The sequence below is a fragment of the Fulmarus glacialis genome, unplaced genomic scaffold, assembly GCF_000690835.1.
Source record: "Fulmarus glacialis isolate BGI_N327 unplaced genomic scaffold, ASM69083v1 scaffold24932, whole genome shotgun sequence".
Taxonomy (NCBI): Eukaryota; Metazoa; Chordata; class Aves; order Procellariiformes; family Procellariidae; genus Fulmarus; species Fulmarus glacialis.
Window position 1 is genome coordinate 15,457 of NW_009198842.1, and position 15,937 is coordinate 31,393.

A 15,937-nucleotide genomic window follows, 5' to 3' on the forward strand; every position below is an offset into this window, starting at 1 on the left:
CTGTATAACTGAACTCTCTATCCTACGACGGGATCTATATAACTGAATGTTTTTTTCTGGGTGGAGTCCTGTTTAAATCAATGAAGCTTCACATAAATGCAAGGATATGTCCAGATGATAATTTATAGGATTGGGGTTCAATGCTGTATTTTTATCAAGAACTTCTTGTTATATGTGAAACCCACCTGATCTTCGATATTGTGCATCTTCCATGCGGTAGACGCTGCATTGGGCAATATGCCTTCTTGGGTTTATTTTATATGTGTATAATATATACACAAATAAAAAGTATCACCTGCAAATAATACTTGGAATGTGAAAGACACAAAATGTAAACATTTTATTTGGCAGTTGTTTCAAACAGGTGAATAAATAAATGGAAAAGTACATCTTAATATTCTTTATAGCAACAGATGCAGTTGCACACGTATTTACATATTGTGGATGCAAAGAACAGTTAATTTAATTTCTTTTTGTTAAAAAATGCAACTTCCAACACCACTAGACTTGACAATTAAAGATGAAGATACTAGTAATATTTTGTTGTAGCAATCTCAACTTTTAAAGGCATTCATTTGGAAGTAAGATAAGAGAGTCATCATGCATTTAGTTCATTTTGTCCACTTATGGTAGAAAGTCTGATGTAATCTCAGAATTATGAGTGTCATGCGCTTAAGTCAACTATGACATGTTTATAAATCAATGTAGTTCCCTTAAAACTTGAAGCAAAGAGAAAATCTCGTTTATCGATGGAGACATGTATGAAAGATCTTGGTGCCTGTACGTTTAATTCTTGAAACTTCACAAATTTTGCCTTTTCAGCATCCCAGTAATAGACTTGAGTGAAAGAATAATCACTTCCAAGAATGGCATATTGATAATTACTTATCTGAAGCGGTTGGAATACCATTGACCCTCGGGATGGCATCCTTTGTAAATCCAGAAATGCTGAACCACCCCATTTCATTACTTTAGAGTCCCCAATAAATCTTGTTAAGCAAATGTATACATCCTCTTTCACTTTGAAATGTTTCACTGCATACGCATCTTCCATATCTTGGATATCGAAACGCTTAACAAATTCATTTGTTCCTTTGTTCCACTGATATATTACAGGTCTTTGGGAACTACTTGACAGAATTAAATGTGGTTTGCCAGATATTTCAAGATACTCGACATCAGTATCTCTGTACCAGGCGTGCAGAGACTGATGGGAATAAAATCCATTCCCATTCCATTTGTAAACCGTGGTGAAACCAGCTTTTGAACTGTCTGCAACAACAAAATACCAGTCTTCAGCAATCCTGAAAGTTTCAATGTCATTGGGTTTTCGGATTTTAAGGATCTCAATATCTTGAATTTTTATAAACTTATTGGCAAAAATATCTCTTTTATATATGTGGGAGCCTCCAAACAGCTGCGCGACAATGACATACAGCTGACTCTCAATAACTATAGGTTTACACACAACAGTTGAAGTACCTATAAAAACAAAAGTAAAAGACAGGGTTAGCACCACTTTTTGGATCAGCTGTTGTAATGTTATTTGTCGAGCAGTGTTCGTACCTGTAATGTTGTCATAATTCCTGAACATCACTTCTACATGGTCCCATTCAAGAAAGATGCATTTTCCAGTAAAAGGCTGAGCAATAACCACATGTTCATCATTCATGTATGAGAAAGTATCTACTGACAGAGATTGGTATGGCAGGGACTGATAAACTTCAAATTCTGTAAAAGTGCACACAACATATGATAATTACAGAGATACTTTCCATACTGTACTGAAAAAACATCTGCATAACAGATACCAATTTATTACAAATTACAGTATTTCATCACTAGTCCAATTTTCCCGGTGATAAAGGAGCACCGCAACTTGTTTTTCAATCTTTCTCAATGAAAAGAGGTGCTGTTTTATGTCCCAGTTCTCCAAATCCTTATTCAGCATATTAAAGTCTGAGTAGAAGCTGCAATATAAGACCCCACTCCCAAGTGATTCGCATGTCAGACTTACACCCGCACAGAATTCGTATTGATTTTAGCGGAAGTTCCATCCAGTATGCAGACTTCCTGCAAAAATGGACCCTAGAATAAAACAACATATAGCTTTGACTTTAATTTAACAAGATTAAATAATTTGAAGCACATTACCTGTAATAATGCAATCAAATTCCTTCGGCGAGAGGCTATTGATTTTGCGCTTCTTATATTCTGGTGGGCTTTCACAGTAAATGTCTTCAACTGTTGCATTGGTGCTGCCCAGCCATTCCACTAACCACTTCAGTTTGCAGTCACAATTAAACGCATTGCCTCTAAGATCTCTGCAACAAATAAATCATGCATTGAAAATAAGTAGTCAGCTGATGCATTCCTCCGTGCAGGACAACAACAAACGGGGCTTTTGTTAAATATGTGCCCTCTTGCTTATTCTCAACTGATGCCTTCCTGGCTTAATTTGTCCTGACCCATAGTTAAATCTACATACCAGAACCCACACAGATTTAGTTCTATTAAGGAAATCAAGGAGAACTTAACTTGATAATAAGTAGGAAATTTTTGTTGATTTCCCCAAGTTTACAGGTGCACAAAAGCCTACCAAACTGTTGGCCCCATATTTCGGGAGGTTGTTTCTTTTGGATTAGCCTTTCTCAATAAGAGCATTCTAGATAACAAAATGGGAATTGATGTAACCTTATGGTCAGCTAGTCAGTATTTGCTATCTCCTTTAGATATACTCATTTAGGGCTTTAGGAGACACAAGCAAAGGAGCTCTGTTCAAGCCTTTTACAGCTGTCTTCAGTCAGATTTCAGATCGTATGTACAGGAACGGGCAAGTGCCAGGACCAGACTGTGTAACCACCTGGCCATGATCAGTCATGCCAAGTAATGCTACCAGATACACTGACCATCTCCACAACTTACTGCTGCAGCTCTACACTATGAATTCAGCCTACCGTGTTAATACAGGGAGCAGGGAAAGGATGTTCTGCGCTCATTATCCCAAATCAGGTGAACCAGAATTTGGTGTGTTGTAAACACGACATATTTCAGTGAAGCAACACTAGGATTTATCTGTTTATCTATATTTTGTATTTTTACTGGTATTTAAGTATATATTTAAACAAGTTCATGTTTTGGTTTGGTTGCAGTTCGATTTAGTATGGGCTATGGTACTTACTAACACATGATTTTGTGATAAAAGATAGCCTTCACAGAAATTATTTGCACATAGAAATGTTAATCCGTTAAATATCTTCCACCCTCCCCTCATGCCATGCTCTCTCATGCATCCCTAAGGATACTCCCTTCTTGTTCACTAAGTCTTAATGAACATGCAGCTCTCTTACATAACTACTAACAATATTACTTATCTTCATAACTGGTGGAGTATTCCAAACTAAAGCAAATTATCAACAACAGTAGACAAAACCCAAGCCTACCCAGATTGGGTAGTCTCTACCCAGTAATAACATCCCATTACCGGCTATCCGTTTGAATGGTTACTCAGAATGTCCTCTAAAATCAACTCTTTAAATTTTTAGTATAATTAATAGATTAATTAATTGCTTTCTTACACATTTGTTAAAGAATCCAAGCCTTTGAATATGTCTTTTGGAAGCGATTGGAGATTATTATTTGCGAGACTCCTGTAAAAGAAGACACTTCAGTATCAGTGCTAGTTCATGAAATTACACATTTTTGCAAGCTGTAATTCTGTGTGGGTTTTTTTCTTAAGGTAAAGAACCCTGGTATTCTCCAGCACTTAATTCTAAAAGATTGCTTTTAAGAATAGCTCATTTACTTTGTGACTCTTTCTCCCACTAAAATGCCATGCCTCCTTCTGCTTTCTGACTCTTCAGCAGCCTTGCAGCATTTACAGTACTTCACTTGGCAGGGTAAAAAGTGCAATCACCTCTGGTGTTTTGCCAACACCATTATTTTAAAACAATCAGTCATGATTGGATTTACTGATGTTTTCCTTATGAGATACCAATACACGGTGTTCATATTACTGTAATTTCCCCACTTTCTTGTATCTCTTCTGGAAGCAAAATCTTAACACTAGGTTTCATTCCGCTGGACTTAGGCTTAGCTCATAGGTTTTGGAAATAGGCACTAATAGACAAGAAATTGCTGATCAGCATCAATATCTTTCCTGGAGAGAGAGAGAGAGAGAGTGTGGGTGTGGGTGTGTGTATGTGTGAGACCAACAAAAAACTGCCATTAATTCCCAATCTCTAATATTGGGAAAACTCATTTAAATTCAGTGAGTATTCTAGCTAGTAAAAGTGACAAGAAAATGCAGGCAGGCTTTGAACAAGCAATATATTACATTTCAGTCAGACACATCTGTGTGAGTCCACCAAAGGTCTGGGCTCTCTGAAATGTCACTGAGGGCATGACAGGAAAAGAATAATGTAGGGTATAGCATATGCCTCTTTGTCAATTAACAAAATTATTTACTACGTATTAGAAAAAATGAAATTGGAAAGAAACCATTCTAGTTTAAGATCCCAGTTAGAATCTCTAGCTAGTGACACTTAGAACCTATTCTGTTTTCACTTGTAAATGTAAGAGTTATTTTTTAACTACAATTTCTCTAGCCAAGCAAAGCCACTTAGGCATATACTTAAGAACAGGCCCAGACGTACTATGTCTACTGCCTCATTTAGAATTAAGTGTTTGCCTTATCAGGAATAGTAGATACGGGATGATGCCATTAGTCCGTTCTGACTTCACCACTTTCAAAGTACATCTGATTGTAACACTGGTGTATGTATCATGCGCTTATGCTTAATTTTACACTCAAGAGCAATTCTTTAGAAGTCAGGTAACTCATGGAGAAAGCTAAGTAGACTTGCAAGCTGAGGCAGGTTTAATGCCCTATATATTCTTTATGACCTGGATTATAGCAAACTGAAAGGGATGATGTGCTTGGAAGTACCAGTGGTTCACCACTGCCATGGGAATATGACTGACAGAAAAATTTACACAAGGTTTATGCATTTGCCATTTTTGGATGAAAATGATGCATTTTATATTCCACTGTTAAAAGCATACTCATATATTAGAAAACACTGGCTTGCCTAGATGGTGCTGTACGTGGTATTTGGTTTATAATAAGAGAGTAAAGGTTGAATCAAACATGCAGTTAAACTTATGGTCACAGTTCTGGAAGAAATGCAATCAAAATTATATATTGTGAATAGAAATTATTTTCCAATCCCAACTGTAAGATTTTGACATTAAATTAGTAAATTTGTAAAAAAATGCTATTTTTCTTTAATTTTCCTTTTCTTAAATCTGCTCTGAGCACAACATGAATTGTGTTGTATAACGATAAATACTAGATGGCTCCATTTTACAATAAGGACACACTGTAATTATCAAAGTTAATTGCATTATAAAAATACAAATGTTTGGATAGCTTACTGCATTGCAAAAGTTATGTTGTGAAAAGGAAGCAAACAGAATCAATAGAACAAAGTTCATCTTCTCTAACTTCACGGAACTCATTTGTATGCTTATTTACTATGATTCTTTTTAATATATTTTATGTACACAAGTACTTTCCTGCTTCTTAAACGAGAAATGCCTCAGGGTGCCAAATGATTATTCTTAACGCGTACGTGCAATTTTCCCCAAAGGGTGGGGAGTGGTTCTGCAAGCAGATTAAACTAGTAACATTCTGTGGTTAATGGACCTGCCTTTGCAGTTATTTTCTGCAAATTTCTCATTGTCTTCATGAATAGTGCTCCATGCGCAATAGCAGCGTGATGCACACATCTACGTCCCAAAAATGTGCATGCAACCACATGCAAACCGCAGTGGCTCCTCAAATGTGGTTCTATCTTTTGCATATGTTTTTTCTTACAAAACTGCTGAAGCATCCCCAGAAACCAACGTAACAGGCAAGACAAGATGTTACTCTTGGACTGTGTGTTCTGTGGAGAAGAAACTGTGCCTTCCTCTGTGTTAGAAAAGCAAATTGCTCACTGGCAGCAACAGCTACTAAATAAGTAAATGAATTTGATAAATAATGTACTGGACCCATTTGTGAATATAGAGCAATTCATGTGCGTAAATATTTTGAAGATAGGGTCCCAGTTACCAGCCTTACCCAATTATCTGCCTTTTTTAATAATACTATAATTATGCCTATAGCTCTAATATGTTTATGGGATGTGCACAGCCTGTTTATATACTGTTTTCCCTCTCCTTTCTCCTTCCTCTTCCTCAGACCTAGAGTCATTCTATAAGTAACTTTATATACATGAGTAGCCACAGTAGGCTCAGTTTCAGCCAGCTGTGAGTCTACACTATTCTGACCAAAAATGGACGGGTAAAGTGTTTTATGGTACGTTTACTATGTGGTGAAGGATGTGATGAACTATTCAACTATTATATTTATGCATTAATTATTTAAAATGGAACCTTTGCTTTCTCTCCTGTGTCAAAATATATGAAAGAAAACGTTAAATGATCCTGTTTCAAAACCCTCTTGGAGGTTATTGTGTTAAGGCCAAAAGGTCAGAATCCATTCCCCTGCCTACGACACACCCCCCAAGATATATGCTTCGGAATGCAAATGCTCAGAGCTGGGTATAAACCCATGTCAGGAATACCCCAGACCTTTTAGCCTCCTTCTCTTACATTATTTTTGTAATTTTATGTTTTCTTACAGTACATATTGTATTTTCAATAAATTTGTCGCTTGCTAAAATAAAATTATTGTTAAAAGATAAACCTGATGTAAGATAAAGAGACAAAAGCCTGTCTAAAAACTGTCTTGCTAGCTCAGAGCATGAGGATGCTACTCTTGTGTTTGCAGTGAATTGTTGCAGGTATTTGTTGCCGGTGTGCGTTTCACCTGCTGCGCACAGCGTGAGAAATGCCTCCGCCGGTGTGAGCATGGGAAGCGTTGCTCCTAACAGCCACATTAGCATCCAGAGTGCCTTTGACTAATTTCCCCTCTCGGCTAACGCAGAGAGGGGGCTGCAGCATGTCAGAGGGCAGGGGTCTGGCTGTGTTTCCAGGACAGCCGAAGAGCTGAGCAGAACACAAGGAATGTTAAGCAGACCCTAGTGTCAGCGCGTGACGGATCCTGACCGTGGGATGCTCTGGCTTGCGCGCAGGAGAGGACAGGGTGCAATGCAATCGGCTTTGAAGCCGATCCTGTTGAAGTCTAAAGGCTGATATGCCCTACAGTTAAGTGGAAGGATCGGGAAGTCATAAGAAGTGCATCCTGTTGCAACTCTTCTATTTAAAATTGTTCAGGATGGGAATTTTCAAATTTGATTTGGTCACATTCTGCTGGGTACAGGTGCTGGCTGAAGCGGACGTGGGTACAGACAGTGATGGCTGGTCCCTGGAATGGCCATAATACTCTCCTGGATCTGTGCCAGACTGGGGTACCTGGGAAGAAGTGTGTGTCCACCCCTCAGCCTCTCACCTCTGTGGCAGCTCAGTGCTGACCACAGCTCCCACCTTCCTCCTCTCCAAGTCCCAAACTGGGACTCACCTTGTCAGTGCCAAGCTTCCCGACCCATCCTGCTCCTATATGCTCAGCTGGAAATCCCCAGTGCTCTGAGCAGAGAAAGTTGGGGAGCTACTGCCAAACATGTACCACTTGGAAGCTGTCTGGGTCTTGGCCTTCTACACATATCACAGTTTGGAAATCTTTGGTGGAAACACAAAGATTAACACTCTAATTAAATTACTATTAATACCGTTTAAACAAATGTGAACAGCTATATATCAAAATGCGAAATTAAACAACACAGTGGTTCAGTTACTATAGTAAATATACCAAGCAATATATTCAACCACTTTACTTACAGGTGAATTAAAGATTTCAGTCCTCTGAAAGTATTTCTTGAAATTGACTTAATGCTGTTGTTCTCTATGAACCTGTAACGGGTCGTAAAGTCATTCTGGTCAAAGCAATGCCTGGAACTTGGAAGCCCACCCACTCTATTCAATAATGCCAGGAAATATACTTTTGTCCACTCACAAATATTCTAGATGAGGAAGGCCCATGAAAGCATCATCACTAATAACATCAAAAGTGTTGGATGTAAACAACCTGTGTAAAGAGATGCAAAACAAAAGACCATTAGGTTATTAGCAGCTTTAGAAAACAGTTCAGCAAGCCATGGTAGGCCAAATTTCCACTGCCTGGTTTCATGGTTTTGTCTGTGCAAGCACTACAGGATCGTAAGGCTGATACATCGCACCATAGTCTGGTGCAAAGGGAAGGATCCAACAACTCCTTGCTTTGCATACTGGGGCCATCTGATAAAATTCCATTGACTTCTGTGGGATGTAAATGTGGGTTTATCATGCCAGTAAAACAATAGGATTGTACAAGCGCCACTGGAGACATACTTGGACAACAATGAAATGTTCAAGAGGCCTAAATTGTCTTGAAGAACACTTACTTTTGATGACAACATAGGGAAAGCATCCAGCTGGTTAGCCAGAGATCAGGTTGAATTTGCACCGACAGGCAGGAAAATCCCTTAACTTACGAGTTAAACTTCTGAGCATATTTGACCTCAGGGTACTGAGAAGTTACTGAGAAAAAATGGAAAATCTCTTAATCTAGTCAGTGTTCAAATCAGAACTATTTTTAAGACCACATTATACCTGCTGGAGATAGCTCTTAGTGTGTGCATGTATTTTTCATCCATCTAGCAGTAAAAATATTAGAAACACATTTAATTTTATGTAATTTTGTAAGCATTAAAAGTGGACTAGCATCGATTTTTCCAGCTTTATTTATGCTTATCAGCCATGTTTGCATTTGTCCATTTTAATTCAGCTCTGGACTGCCACACCCTTAATATGGTGAGGCATTGTCAAGTACAATGAACTTTACTTTACCGCAGTGGAATACTAGATGCACATCTATATTTTATTCAGTTGGACCTGATGGATAAATAGATTTACACTATGACATCCTTAGGCATTCAGGAATTCAAGATTTCCAAGTATGAATTAATACACTTAATGAGTTAATCTCTTATTTTGAGGTTTGCATTAAGAATAAATTGCAATAGATTTATTTTCTCACTTGGCTATTGCAGACTGTGCTTCTTCCACTTTAAGTATGTTCCTATATATGTATGAAAAATATAAGCAGGAAATTCTTCTTTTTTGTTAGAAACACTGAATATTTCTCTTTCTTAGAGGAAACACGTATTTTTGTAAAATCTCTGAACCAGAAGACCAATTTAGTAAATCTGCTACCTGCAACTAATTTTACTTTTCTGATGTGATTTCACTGGATAATTCTTCCTTTTCTGCACTCTACCCTCCTTGTAATTTAAAGGTGGTGTCTCTATAAAAAGTATAGTTATTTTAGATATTGCCAGGCTTATAGCATAGGTCTTGCACTTGGTGAGCTCATTTGCCTCCCATCTCGTACCTCCCCCCAATGGCTGTATCATGCCTATTATTTGATGCACAAAGTGGCTTTTCTCCCACCCTCTGACCTCAAACACCAGATTTGTTGGATCTGTGACCCACCAGCTAGCTATTTCCAGGGACAAGGGCTGAAGACACTGCACCGTGGCTAGGGACTATATTGCTTAGCAGGAACTGTATGCTGCTAGCAGGTACGGATCCTGGTGCCGTGATTACCTCCCTTCTTTCTATGGGCTTTCATGTCATTAGTTTATAAGGGCACCCTCCGCACGTTGCTGATACGAGTTACGAGTGGTGGAGATGAGAGCAGGAGATTTTCTCGACACTTAGGGAAGACTCCTGCTGGCACTTCACTGTAGCTGTGTAGGTCCGTCGTATCTTTGTTGTCACGTGAAGAGCACAGAGCATTCCATCCATACTACTGAAGAAGAAAAGCTCTTCTGGCCTGGGACTTAGGAGTAGTGTTTAGCACAATGAGACCATGACTTTTCCAGAGATCATTGCTGCTAGTACAGTAAAAATTGTAGCAAATAATAATAGCGGCAGATATATTCCACTCTTAGAAATGTGTGACTGGCATACTGGAGATACCAAGGTAACATTTGGACTCTAAAAATGTAATGCTGGAGACTATTATGCAAAAATATGTATAGGTTGCTAAATCTTGCTATTGGTTAACCTACCCATACAGCTATAATCATGCAAAGCTAAAACTTAGTTTAATTTTTAATTAACCTGAGTTTTCCATATCCTTATTTCCTTTACTATCTTCTGCCAAAGGTGGAAATTTTTCTTTCCCACTTACAAACTGGAGTATTGGCCCTACAGATACAATCCTGCTCCTATGGTCTGTGTTTAAGGTGTCATTTGCCTTAGATCAGCAGCCCGACTTTCCAAAGATGGCAAGCAGCTCAGCTATCATGTTAGAAATGTATCTGGAAAAGTGTTCAGCAGTATTTTTAGAAATGCTAGGTAGCAGAAGTAAGTAAGCTGTAGATTGGTTGCACCATTTTAACAGATCTCTCATCAAAGCCCATAATGGAACAAAAACCTGCTTTTCTGGGGTCAGAGCTTTTGTTGCAGCATTGATTAGCAGAATGTGCGTTTCAGTGAAGTATACAGCAGATCATGCAAATTATTACCATTACTAAAACACCAAAAGACATTGCCAGAGACACAGACCCCACTGTGCCAGGCACTGTAATAACTCAAAATAAAAAGACTGTGCCTGTCCTGCTCCACCCTACCCAATTCTGCCTCCCCTGGCAGTGAGATCGCTAAGTGTAGGTGGCGTATTGTAGCCAAGAGAGATGATGTCCTACTCATTCTGTTCAGATACAAGCTCCACCAATGCTGCTATTTCTTTTTTTTTTCCTTTGAAAGGCCCATTGCAGGAATTATGTGAAATGTGTCCTTTTTGTGATCTGTGACCACCTGGGAAAAGCTTCTCTGGAATCAAGCACCATGGAAAAGCATTTAGGTTTCCATAGTAACTGCATTTACCTATTTACCCTGTATCCAAAATTGTACAGTTCGTCTGCACCTTCTTATCAGCTCCACTTGAGGTAGCAGAGTACAGCTAGGGTCAGGGCTTCAGCCATCGGTGCACCAGCAGTTTAATCTAACAGCCGTGGGGCTCCCATACATCAACATTACACCTCTGACCACATCTAGAGTGCACGGGAAGCCAGTCTGGGACAGACGTCCAATTTTGATTTTGATCACATCGGGGAGTCTGTCTTGCCAGATTTCTGAGACAAAACTGGGTGTGTGTCAGGCTGGCAGCACATCCACTATAAACAGTTCAGGTTACACCCCCTCTACCTCTGTATAGCTCGCAATTATATAATCACATGCCCACATTTCTAGGAAAGCCTGTGAGCCTGTTAAAAATCCTATATAGAAATGCATCTAATATTTAAACATCCCAAAATACGCTCTTTCTGTATATACCTCATCGCAGTATTTGATTTTGAAATAACTGCTTAAATTTTTTTGATTGTAAGAAAATCTTCATTACTTTTGGGTTTTTTTCCAAAGAACATGAAATAACAAATAGGGTCAAATCCAGGCGCTATGAAGGCAAAACTCCCACTGAAGTGACTAAACTTCCACAGAAGTCACTGGCAATTTTACATGGAAAGGGACTTCAGGACCTGTCCCACTGCAATGAAGGGCCTGATCTGAGGGGTTCTGAGCTCACAGTCGATGGGAGTTGCAAATGGGCAGCTTTATATTGGGATCAGGCCCCAGGACTGCAGAAAAGAAATAAGAGTAGTTGTTGCAATGCTCAAATCCCTTCTGTAATGTTAATTAAAGTATAATAAAGATAGCATACGTTCTGCCACCGAAAGCTTCAGTATGTAATCAAAGTAATACTGACAACAGATAGCCTTGCAAAATACTAAGTAGATACACTTAAAAAAAATTAAACATGCACTATCTTTCAAATTGCTAAAAAGTCTTGTATTTTGTCATCTAATGAATCTTCTCTTGCTGTTTCTTATAAAATTAATACTGAGACCCTTTCTATAATATTTATGGATACATAGACATTTCATAACAAAAATTGTATCATATAAATATTTCTCACAGAAGCTGCAGAGATGGTGTGAGCAAAAAACTCCCTTCTGGGATTTTAGTAAAAGCAGATCTCACAAAGGATCTGGAAAGAAGAAAAAAACAACCTTATATTAATGTAGTCTCATATATCTGTGTTTATAATACTGATCTGGTCATCACAGAGAAATTTATTTATATAAGTAAAAAAAAAAAAAGGCAAAAAAACGAATGTTACAGGTTACATGTAGTATAGAAGAAGGTATAAAATGGGATGTGTGCACATACACAGACAGACAGACAGATGAAAGAGATGTAAAAATCAGGATTCAAGGATGCAGCACAATTTTAACACATTATCTGATGATTCTGAATGCTGGAGGTACTCCCTGCAGCAAGCATCCTTCTGTATGCACTGAAAACACCACACATCCTAGTTCATTGTAAATCATAAATTAAATAACCAAATGCTTACAGCCCTTACAGTGAGATAACATCAGGCGGAACGCTGCGAGGAATAGATCTGGCATTTTCACATAAAGCATTATCTTTGGTACAAGTACACCAGGCAGGACATTTTGGCTTCACTGGTTTCTTCCCTTCAGTCAGCAAAAGCACAGATAAAAGGCATAAGAAATAAGCAATTCTTCTAAAGGGTCTGCTGGCATTTCCCATTCTTTTGATCCGCTCTCGTTCCAGCCAGTTGAAAGAATATCCCAAAACATGAACAGGGGTTCTTTATTCAGCCATTGGATGTCTTTCTATAAAGTCCAGGTCAATATTTGTCTCTGCTTTCCCAACCCTTTTCTTTCTCTTTCACTCTGTTTTTGTAGACAGAAACCTGCAGCTGATCTGTATGTTTCCACTCACTCAGGCAACGTACTGCTCAGAGAAGAGACCTGCGAGGTGCTGTAAGATGGGGAAAATCCAACCGGCTGAAGGGAAAAAAAAAAAAAAAGAAAAAAAAAAAAAAAGACTTGCATCACCACAAAAACACTGAGCACAACACAGCATTAGATTGCAAAGTGATGTAACTGAGAAATACACTGCTTTCTGTTTTCACAGGGAGGCCCTTTCCCTGTTACCAAAAATAGTACAGCATTATGTTTTGCTGGTGGGTGGGTGAGTGGGTGTGGGGTGGAGTGTATGTGTGTGGGGGGAGAAATCAGTCATCTCTTACTGGATCCCTACAACCTCGTGAACCTTTGAGAATTTTGCTTCGCATATTGCAAGCAGCAGAACTAACGACAGTATCCAACAGGAAAATGAAATCGAGTGAAACCATCAAAAGCATTGCTGCAAAAGCTGTTAGATTAATTTTTATCCTTAGCCCTTATTGCACATATTTGTACCACTGAAAAACAAGCTGCCACACATGGAAAATATTACAATGTATGAGAGAATGCCTACAACTGTCATTCCTAAACAAAATATTTTCTCATGCAAAATAGACCCCAACTGCTTTTTTTTTTTTTTTTGAAGAACAACCATTCTTATTTATTACATGTTTTCTGAGCTGGTTAAATAAAGTGGATCAAGCACTGTTCAAAATGGACAACATTAATTAAAAGTTTACGTTAAAAAATTTATTTGCTTGGAGACTGGTTTGATCATTTGAGATGGAAAAAAGAAAATTGTTATTTAAACACCAGCTATGTTAAACCTGTAGTTAAGAATGGACCTTCTTTGAAAAGGGACAGGGTAGGGACAGATCTTGATGGTAATAATGAATCTTTACAATACTGTCTGGCAGCTGCAATTGAAATTAGTGCTAGGTGCAGTATGAATACTCTGTAAGAAACAGTCTTCAGCCTGAAGACTTTACAGTAAACTACATCATTAAATATTTCATAGGGAACTTAAGCAGCACCTAAGTGTTATTATATAAAGAATGGTAAGACAAAACTAATGAATGCCAAATAGCTGGAAAGCCATATGGGATGATTTTATTTTTTCTGATATAGGATTGCTATTAGAAGAGTTTTGCAAACTTTAATAGGTCTTGACACTTCCCTGTCAGACTGGCAGCACTGTTTGTCTTACACAGATCACAAAGTCTCCTAGGGTCGACCCGATGGTACAGAAGTTTAATAGAGTCATGCTCACTATTGGCTCCTTCACGTAGGTGCTGTCTCCTCACCAGGAGACACCTGTAAGCAGAAGATCTCTCTTCACTGCTGGTTACTCCTCCTTTAATTCCACATGGCCACCTGGCTTCGGCCCATTGCTCCTACTTTACAGGCCATGAAATCTCAAGACCAACACCGGGACATGTCTGTCGTCCTCAGGAACGACGCCAGCAAGGCCCAGCGCATACCCGGATATGGGTGCGCAGCGGTAATTTCAGTTGCTACGCGTGGAAGATGGCAAAGGGGGACAACAGCCTGCAAAACTGCAAGAAACTCAGCGTACGGACACTAGGCAGGACCCCATCATCGCTGAGTCCTTGCCTGAGCGGTGGCTGAGGTCTGTCTCCCTGGGTTGCGAGGAGACCCACAGAGCTCGCACGCGGTGGTGGGACTGCATCCTCTGAGGGACTGGGGATGGCCAGAAATGTCCAGAAAGCTTTCAGAGGCAGAGGGCTGCCACTGAAGGCCCTGCGGGGAGAGGACTCCGGTGCCTGTGCATCGGCACGCTCCCTGCCTGGCACCCGTGCCTGGGGAAAATGGCAGCTCGCATTTTCTCGGCTCCCTTGCTCTCTGCGGTGTGTTTTTTTTAAATCTCTTTATTAATTTAAGTGCGGGCCCATGTTTTTGCCCATAAGGAAATCTTCCCTGTCAGCAGTCTCTCCCGAAGCAGGACTGACTTCAGCTAGGAGTGACACAGAGCTGCGTTATTTCTGAGCCCTTCCACCTTCTGCAAGAAAGTGGGACAGAATTACAGTAACCAAAGCACTGAAATCATAAAGCAAATGTCGATGCCTTCCCCTGGATATAAAGGTTACTTCTTGCTGTGGAAATGATCTAATCGTACAACTGAGAAGAGAGCTGGATTTGTGGGACTTGTGTAAGTAGGGTACACTATCTTCTCTCCTCCAAGATGTCCAAAAGCACAGACTTTGGTGAGGCGAGAACAGAAAATTCTCTAACTTCTTGCTGAAAGAGAAGAGGCCTGTTGTTGTTTGTTTGTTTATTCCTGGCAAAGCTACCCATTGCCATGGCAATATTTTGCCATTGATGGTGTAACCCCATGTTTCATTTCCTTCGGCTCATTCACTGAAATCCACCATCAATTACTTAGGCATTTCTTTTTAGTTAATACTCCAGCCACATTGTGAACCTCCTGAAAACTTTGCAGTGTAGCGGTTTTTCAGTAACAAAAGCACATTCTGCAGCAGGACAGTAACCTGACTCCAGTTTTGTCCGTGCAGAGAACCACCTGGAAGTTAGTTTTCTATTCCAAACTACATGCCAGAACAACCGCTTTTTCCAAAATTGCAAATATTATGAATATTTGTAACAGCTCTGTCAAAAGAGAGGCATAAATGACATTTTCCAGGGTCCTTTTGTGCCAAGCTCAGTATCCCGTTTCTTGCTATGTAGTCGTTTAAAAACAAATTGGCTCGTGGATTTTCAGTGGCACAGCTGCTCTCCAGCCATTGCAGCATTTGGCTCGCCCTTTACCTATGCCATCACTGTTTGTTTTCTGGCTAACGGAGCAGGCGAGTGTGCTGTGCCCACAAAAGCGTGCGGTCCCCACATCGGAGCGCCCGCCTCTAGGTCCTCGCTAGCTTCCTTTCACCGGTGTTTCAGGTACCGATTAGGCACAATGTGATTGAAAATTTATTTGTTTTTCTTTCAGCAAGGTTGCAGCAGGAGGGCTCGCGTTACTCGCTCTGCTTCCCGTCATTTGACCACGTTTTAGCTGAAAAATCTTCACCTTGCCGTGCAAGGGAGGTGCTGGCTGGCAGACATCTTCCAGTACGGGCAGGGACGCACTCTGCTTC

General features: G+C 39.7%; 1 protein-coding gene across 1 annotated transcript; it reads right to left on the minus strand.

Annotated features, from left to right (window-relative positions):
• Positions 1–308: 308 nt before the first annotated feature.
• Positions 309–12,928, minus strand: LGI1 (leucine-rich, glioma inactivated 1). Its single transcript, XM_009573054.1, has 8 exons — positions 12,476–12,928; positions 12,026–12,097; positions 8,018–8,089; positions 7,843–7,914; positions 3,579–3,650; positions 2,155–2,324; positions 1,567–1,731; positions 309–1,482 (listed from the first exon to the last, which is right to left on the minus strand). The coding sequence occupies exons 1-8, from the start codon at positions 12,664–12,666 to the stop codon at positions 665–667; spliced, it is 1,632 nt and encodes a 543-aa protein (XP_009571349.1). The 5' UTR covers positions 12,667–12,928; the 3' UTR covers positions 309–664.
• Between the last annotated feature and the right edge of the window lie 3,009 nt (positions 12,929–15,937).